General features: G+C 42.4%; 2 protein-coding genes across 5 annotated transcripts; one reads left to right on the top strand and one right to left on the bottom strand.

Moving 5' to 3' along the window:
- Positions 1 to 611: 611 nt before the first annotated feature.
- sirt1 (sirtuin 1) lies at positions 612 to 5,581 on the bottom strand. Of its 2 annotated transcripts, none has more exons than XM_077613505.1 (9): positions 5,475 to 5,581; positions 4,204 to 4,326; positions 3,710 to 3,945; positions 3,488 to 3,640; positions 3,253 to 3,400; positions 3,095 to 3,174; positions 2,658 to 2,841; positions 2,077 to 2,577; positions 612 to 1,629 (listed from the first exon to the last, which is right to left on the bottom strand). In XM_077613505.1, the coding sequence occupies exons 1-9, from the start codon at positions 5,545 to 5,547 to the stop codon at positions 1,376 to 1,378; spliced, it is 1,752 nt and encodes a 583-aa protein (XP_077469631.1). In that variant the 5' UTR covers positions 5,548 to 5,581; the 3' UTR covers positions 612 to 1,375. The 2 variants fall into 2 exon arrangements, with proteins under 2 accessions (XP_077469631.1, XP_077469630.1); XM_077613504.1 differs by lacking the exon at positions 5,475 to 5,581 and adding an exon at positions 4,698 to 5,137.
- Positions 3,195 to 7,705, top strand: dnajc12 (DnaJ (Hsp40) homolog, subfamily C, member 12). 3 transcript variants are annotated; one of them, XM_077613507.1, is made up of 6 exons: positions 3,195 to 4,380; positions 5,357 to 5,416; positions 6,453 to 6,531; positions 6,787 to 6,926; positions 7,000 to 7,141; positions 7,251 to 7,705. In XM_077613507.1, the coding sequence occupies exons 2-6, from the start codon at positions 5,381 to 5,383 to the stop codon at positions 7,331 to 7,333; spliced, it is 480 nt and encodes a 159-aa protein (XP_077469633.1). In that variant the 5' UTR covers positions 3,195 to 4,380; positions 5,357 to 5,380; the 3' UTR covers positions 7,334 to 7,705. The 3 variants fall into 3 exon arrangements, with proteins under 3 accessions (XP_077469633.1, XP_077469634.1, XP_077469632.1); XM_077613508.1 differs by having other exon boundaries at positions 3,195 to 4,382; positions 5,334 to 5,416; XM_077613506.1 differs by lacking the exons at positions 3,195 to 4,380; positions 5,357 to 5,416 and adding an exon at positions 5,556 to 6,116.
- The last annotated feature ends 335 nt before the right edge of the window (positions 7,706 to 8,040 follow it).

Below are 8,040 nucleotides of genomic sequence, written 5' to 3'. Positions count from 1 at the left end.
GTCTTCTTCTACGCAACGTCATTTACGCGAAGACCAAAGATGAGGAGGCGCGGTACCACCCACAAGTGGTTTGGCTTGTGAACCACAGTATACTACTAGTAATCTAACCAATCCTGTTTCTTTCATCTTAAAACGTTTTTTATGTTGCAACATTGTGCGTGTACATTCCAAAAATAATTTGCTATTACGGCTATTGTTTTCTATATGGATTCTGACAATAAAATTCTGTTTGTGTAAAATTGCAATTATTTTTCGTTCATACTTATTTAAAAGTTGACATTTTAATCCTCGAAATTTTAGAGAAAAACTAATTCCGTTTTTAAACAGCCTAACAGCTCGTTCATACATCTTTGTGTTTTATTTGTTAATTAAAAACTGAGTTATAAAATTAAAATGACTGGCCACACCCCTCACATGCTAATATGATGTAACTTGTTGCATGCCATTGACAATGACACCCAATTTATCTAAACCGGGAGAACTGGCTTTGAATGCTCATCTTTCAGTGCCATCGACAGCGCTAGACGTCCAATCGGTTTGAGGGCCAAGTAATTGTTCGGATATCTCGCGTCGTCAATGGCAGCCAATTTGTTAAGATACAAAAACAACAATGAGTTTCATGAACACTGCATTTTTTTCAATGTTGATTGAACATAAGGCTTCATAATAAAACAAAGACCAACTTTGTACAGAAAAAAACATCATCTACTCTTTGCAGAGTATGTCTCCAAGCTGAGTATAAAAATAAGAAGCTTGATCATAAAAAGTAGCTGCCACATTTGAAGGAACCTTTGAATAATCTCTCTACAGGACTCAAGTGACATGAGGAATATACAGGTGTGATCACAAAACCAGATCACATTGATGAAATGTTCTTTGGTTCAAACTTAAAGTTGAATGTTAACTGCTGCATGTGAACGACTAAAATTGAACGTTTTTTTTTCTTAGGCAAGCCAAAAATGTTCAAGCAAGCCGTTAGAGGCTACGTCATAGCAGGCAGGCATTTGACTGAAAAGTTCATGCTATGGTGACAGAAAACAGTATCAAAACATCACATTGAACCAGCGTTCATGTCTCACGTCGCCTGATAAATGGCGCCTTAAAGCTTAAGCTACCGTCTGGTCGGAAGTTGCAGTAGATGAATGGATGCAATTCCTAACGTGAATACAAAAAGGGATTTCAAAGGAAGCAGTGTGTACAATTTGTAAAATGTGTGACTAAAGTGGGCACAAAAACGTGTTCCGTATTCACATAAATTGTCACAAATTTCCAATTTATGAAAAATAATAGTCTAATGAGTCAAAAATATATGAAACATATACAGTTTATATGTATAGCTATAAATACATATACAAAAAGTCGAGTTTGTTGCCTTTTAAAGGAGCGTGTTACTCTGAATTTGTTCGTCATCCTCGCCGTCTGTCTGCAAACTGTCGTTGGCTAAAGTGTCTTGCATGGCGTCTCCCTCGCCTTCCTCAGGCTCGCTGCGCTCCTCTCCCTCGTCGGCGCTGCATTCCGACTCCTCGCTGTCGCTCTCGCACGAGCTCGACGTCTCGTCCTCCGAGTCGGAGTAAACCTCGGCTCCGTGGAAGATGTAGTGATGCGGCGCTTGGAAGAGGTACTGGCCGGCTGCGGGTGACAAGCAAAATCACTTTAACGCCCACTGCGAGGATAAAAAAGGTACAGAAAATGAATGAATGATTTAACTCATTGGCTGTCGGTGGCGGCGAGTATGGACTGGGCGGAGCCTTGGTTTAAAAGGATTGGACATCATTATAAATGGCAGGCAGGGTTAAATACCATGAGATTTAAATCAGTGTTATTAAGGGCGATAACCAGTGTATTTCAGTTTTGTTTTTTTTAATTAATTTACACTTGATTTTTTAAAAATTGTATGCACTAGTATTTTGTAACGTTTTTCTTCAAACATTAACCTGTAAACAAAGGGTTAATCCTGTTGCCCACACAACTCAAAATGTGATGTCCAATGTTTGCACAACTGACGTAAAAATTGATAGACTCCAAGTTTGTTATCATTGAATTTAGAGTCTAAATTGATATCTGCTTAACACTTACTGTCAAGGCGCTTGCTAATCGGACTTTGGTTGATCCGATTCATCCAACAGCGTCGTCGAAATTCATGGTGGGAAGATTGACTCCTAGGTTCCGGGGTGTCTTCTTTGGTGGCGTCTTTAACTGGCGACTCTTCGCTAGGACAACGCTCTCGAAGCGCGTCGTGACGCTCCGTTTCCGTGACATTCGGACTTGGCGGCGAAGGCTTTAGATCAGAGTCTGTGTCGTGTTGCTTGGGATCTTCTGGCGGTCCGTCGCAGTCGGGGGACGAGGCCTCACGTGGCGGTGGCGATGGTGATGGCTGCTCCGGTAACCGGGGGGGTTTCTCCGTAATCTCGGTGAGTTTTACGGTGTTGTAGCAGAGCTGCTCAAAGTCCCCGCCCAGTCGATGACAAAGCTCATTGACGATGACGTCGCAGTCGCCCAGCAGCTCCACGTCAAAGTTGAGGTGAGGCAGCTGCTCCCGATTGATCAAGACCTGAGGCACTTCGTGGGGAATGGAATCTGGGTGGGACGGCAAGAAACACGTTAGCCGCTGTGCAACGTGCACGAGAACAAAATGACTAGTCTGTGCAAGAGCATACTCGGGATGAGGGCGACCGGTCTGACTTTAAGGGAAGACCCGATGACAATCAAAAGATCCACTTCGTCCTTGTCCTGCTTCATGGCTCTGTGGAACATTTCCGGAAGATTCTCTCCAAAGAAGATGATGTCCGGTTTCATTATTGCCAAAGGAATATCTGGACACTGAGGACAATGGGGGACGCGCTGCAAGCAGAAAGTACAATGAATATTAGGGGGAAAATGACATTAGATTAGATTAGAACTTTATTTCATCCCGTATTTGGGGAAATTCCCTTGGTTGCAGTAGCAAGCACAGACACAGAAGACATTGTAGACCTAGGTAAACTTTCGGGGTTTTGCGATATTAGAAATTGAAGATTTATACTATACAAATTTAAATCAAACTAAGGGGAACAAAAGATTGTTTAAGCAGAGTTGAACAAACATGAATACATACCTGATTAAAAATGTCTTCCCTGATAGCTTCACAATCCACTTTGTATTTACAGATAAGACAGGAAGCAGTCGCAAATGACCCTGGAAGAGTAATTTTTTTTTTAGACATTTTGAAGAGCTGTATTTGCGATCAACAATATCAACAACTCTCCTTCTTACCGTGGCACTGGATGATTCGCTGGACGCCGGCAACTTGTTCCAACGTGTCAATATTTTGCGTGTAGTTGCGCAGCAGCTTGCCCTGCTTGTCCATCATCGATATGAACTTATGACAGGGCGAAGGCTGAAACTGACCCGGATAGATTTCCTGCGGCAAAGACGACGGGCTGAGCACAACCGACGGCCACGTCACATCTCCGCGGACTTCTCAAGAATAAACATACATCGAGCAAACCTTAGCAAACTTGAAAAATGGCCTCGGATCTCTTTGGAAGTATTCAATGTCAAACATAGCTTGCGGGTCTGGAAGATCGGGAAAATCAACGGCCAGACGAGCGTAAATTCCATCTCTGGAGCGGAAATCTGGTATCCCACACGAGACAGACACCTGAGAAAGGAAAAATTGTAAAAAAACACGGACAATAAATAAGTATTTGGGCGTGCCGATCGCACCTACCCCAGCGCCGGTTAGTACAAGAATCCTTTTACTTTCGTGGAGTAGCCTGACAACATCTTCCAAGGTGTTAATATCCTTGCGTTTCTTTCTTTTAGGGGGTTCAGAGATATTGATGATGATCTGCCATAGCGTCATGTCGTCTAAATCTGGCGGCAGGACGGTCTCGGGCAGCAGCTCCCTTAAAATGATCCTTGGGTCAGTCTCTCTGATGTGTTGCTGGATGAAACTGTAGGAACCTGGCCAAGGAAGGAAACATTGTCACATACGTCATTACAAAAGATGAGCCATTTTTCAGGGTCAAATTGGGGAGAATTTAATTTTTGGGAGAGAAAAAAATCCTCAAAATATCCACAATTAAAAAAACATCAATAAATGGTCCAGGCGGGCCTTCTTGGGTTGGATGTTAAGATTTTTCTTTCTCTGCTGATTTCAGAGTGTGTTATTGGCCAACCTAAGAACTGACTGGATTCATCAATGCACTTTTTATTACTTACCAATATGTGGCTGAGGTGTCCAGTCGCTGGAACTGGCATGGGACGATCGGTCATCCTCTTCAGTGACATGCTCCGGTGTGACGGCCAAACCATTGGAAGGGTAATCGACACACCCAGTGAGACCTGAGTACAAACATTGGAACATTTACTACTACTACTACTACTACAACTGCAGTGGTAGGTGTCATTGCCATTTTTTAAAGATTTTAAAAGCACAACCCGCCAAAGCTAACGTATGTAGGGGAACTAAAAAGTTAGGCTAGTCACTCCAAAAGTTGAGTGTGGGAACAAGTCCGTTCAAGAAATCTCTTTGAAGGACGCTTAATATTTCTCTTGCCCGATGCAGTCGTTTGTTAGTTAGATCAAATATTCCGTAAAACAGTCCCGCTTTTACTTCAACGTATTGGCTCTCGCTCCATTCTTATAATTAAAAAACGAAGATGCCGGGGGAAGAGGCTCCTGATCGCGTGAGATACGTGCGCATTCTACCTTACCGACACTAGCCTCGAAAGCCCCGAGCGCGGCGGCGCTGTCGTCTGGTGTCACGGCGGTCTTAAAAGGCTCGGAGAGGAGCAGTCCGTGGCCATTGTTGTCTCCGCCTTGCGCTCCTGGGGCCTGTTCGACCGCCGCCATCGCCGGTTTTGCTTCCCTCTCCGCTGGCTGGGCGCGATTGCCCGCCGCCTCCAAACTCTCCGCGACTCCGGACACGCACGGCGTTTTAACGGGGTCGGTGGTTTGGATTGCGTAGTTGGTCCCCGGGGGAATCTTGGGCTTTTTAGCGGCGGGCTCGTCCGTAGCAGAGGCGCCCGAGAAGGCCGTTCCGAGACTGTTCTCTCCGTCCGCCATCTTCAGCCCGCAGAGCCGCCGAGCGAAGTGAGCAGAACCCTCCCCCTCCAGACAGCTGGCGCATTTGCATAGGTCACGTGACGTGCAGACGGACAGATACGACCTCCCCCTCTTTACGTCGTTGTCATGAAAAAAAAATGCCGCGTTCAAGTACGGTTAATAAAAAAAAGTATTTCTATAATAAACGCCTGTTCTGTGCCCAAATTATTACTTCTCCCCCTTTTTAAATCAACGATCACACTTGTCTATTATATATTTATAATCGGTTTTTTTCTTGTTTATGTCATTGGACTTGTGTCTCTTTAAGAGTCGTCATGTGCCGTAGAGTAGGATGAGTCACTCAAATGCATCGGACGTCATTTGCAAGGTATTTATTTATATGTAAAGGGTTTTCGATTTATGTATTTATATATACCGTACTTTACCAATTTCCTGCCGAAATGATCCATTTGTCCACTCCTGTCCAATAGGTGGCAGTACGCAAAAATGAACTTCCATCCGACAGTACGAAGAGGGTCACTCCGAAGGAAAGCTACTGTATTTATAGATATTATACGGTTTACACTAGATATTTGATACGCACTGTAAGCCAATGGGAGACATGCATTGTTACTTGTCGGCCATTTAGCGTCGGGGCCGTTCGATAGATATAATAATATAGTAAATGCAGCATGTACTTTGAAAAAGCTACAATCTACCCAATATTAACCTTTTTCAAACGGCGTTTTTTTTCGTAAACTCCAAATATGCAGTGAATGAACTTATTTACGCCGCCGACTCCGCCCTTAGTCATCTAGCATTGTTATATGGTATCTATATACTGTAAAGTGTTAGTAGCAATACATTGACGTCTGTTTCCATTGAAAAAAAACGTCGTATTTGAACCCGCCCCTCTATTCCTTAGTAATTTAGGAAAAAAACATCGTTCCCTTGGATTGCTTGTTATTTTCAAATCGCTACTTTCGAACAATCTCCATTTACACGGTTTAATGGAAGCCGTTTTGAACTGCAAACCCGAGGATTTAGAAGATTATTACGGTTTATTAGGGTGTGATGAGTTATCGTCGGTAAGTTGCTGATCTATGATGCTCGGCGTGTAATTAAACGTGAGTTATTGACTCAAAACCAAACGAAGAAACCATAAAAACTGGATTAATGCATAATGCGCATTAAGAGTTAAAGGAATTTGGTGTCAGCTGTTTTGGGAGCTTTTTGACTTCTCTTTCCAAACCCACAGATGTCTTTCCTACTTTTTTATTGACAATTGAAGCTATAAAAATTACACCGACAAATGGATTTTGACGGCATTATAATAATGTATTTACTGCGATGCAAACATAATACTTGGCAATATCATTACACACATTCACATGGTCCTAACTTGGGTATTTTTGTCTTTGCAGACAGAACAAATTGTGAACGAATACAAGATCAGAGCCTTGGCATGCCACCCAGACAAGGACCGAGACAACCCCAGAGCAGGTACTCTCTACTTAACTCTTTTAGTGCCATTGACAACAATAGACGTCCAATTATGTGAGTCTCTTCATCCTATGAACTCCCCCCGTTCAAATGGATTGGACGTCTATCGTTGTCAGTGAATAAATAAACGATAATAAACGAATGAACTGCTTCAGCTCGGTTTTACCAAAATATTATATTGTATTTTAGTGGGTTCTATTTGTCTATGTTATACGATTTAGCTTTATGTTATTACGTTTTTTTTTTTTTTTGCAGTGTCTGAGTTTCAAAAACTACAGGAAGCCAAAGAGGTTTTATGCAATGACACTAAAAGAAAGAATTATGATCTTTGGAAAAGAAGTGGAGTTTTGATACCATTCCAAGACTGGCAAGCCTTAAAGGACTCTGTAAAAACGGTGTGTCGTGTCTTCATTTGGTATTTTAGCGAGGGAAATTGCTACTATGATCTAACTTGAAACATGTTTGCAGTCAATGCACTGGGCTGTGAGAAATAAGAAGGAACCCATGCTGGAGGCTGTAAAAGCAGAAAGAGAAATCACTGTGAATTTTGAGGATGTTCATAGCCAGCCTGAAGCGTCAACAATCCACTCACAAGAAGCTTTATCTTCAAGTAATTCATCTCGAAATTCCAATCAATATCTCAAACTTTTTTCAGTAACAGATCTCTTTCCAAAGCTTTCAAAATGCCAATAAATAAACTTTTTCCTTTTGCTAACTAGGCGATTACTGCCGACACCGTTTCCGTTGGGCTGCTGACTCACCATCCTCCTTGCTGCAGAAGTTCCGTAATTATGATATTTAAATTGACATCTTGTTACTTCTCTTGTTCAAACTGTGATGTGGTGTGTAAAGTTTGATGAAAGTGTGAAATCTCAGTAGGTATTTAGGAAGTAATAGATGATAATTAGCCTTTTAATCCCATAAAAGTGCCATTATTTCAATCCAAACATTCATTCATTTTTAGTATCCTTTCACTTCAGAAGGAGTGAGAAGAGTCAATTGCAGCCAATCCAAACTATGATTCTCAATTTCTCATTTTATGTAATAATTGACAATTGATGTTCACTTATATGTGCCTTAATGGCTAGAGATAAATTGTAGTCGTTGTATGTAAAATGGATATTTATAGTGTATAAACAGACGTGGTCATTAAAATGTACTTTAATCTCGGTAATATTGTCTCATCGTTACTGCACAAATCCATTTTTATTTTACCTGGCAATAACGAGTCATTTCCACATAATTGTCCGCTAGGTGTCGCCAAACCACATCGTGACATCACGGATAAAGACAAAAGCACTAGTGGTAGTGGAGCATTTCGTCGGGTGCGGTGGCTCGTACCTGTAATCCAAGCTTCTGGGAGGCTGAGACTGGCGGAGCGTTTGAGCTCAGGAGTTCTGAGCTGCAGCTGACTATGTCGAATGGGTGTCCGCACTAAGTTCGGTATCGATATGGTGCTCCTGGGGGAGCTCAGGGCCACCAGGTCGCCTAAGGAGGGGTGCACCGGCC

The sequence above is a fragment of the Stigmatopora argus genome, chromosome 11 (genome assembly GCF_051989625.1).
Source record: "Stigmatopora argus isolate UIUO_Sarg chromosome 11, RoL_Sarg_1.0, whole genome shotgun sequence".
NCBI classification, from domain to species: Eukaryota; Metazoa; Chordata; class Actinopteri; order Syngnathiformes; family Syngnathidae; genus Stigmatopora; species Stigmatopora argus.
This window is presented reverse-complemented; position numbering and strand designations above follow the sequence as displayed.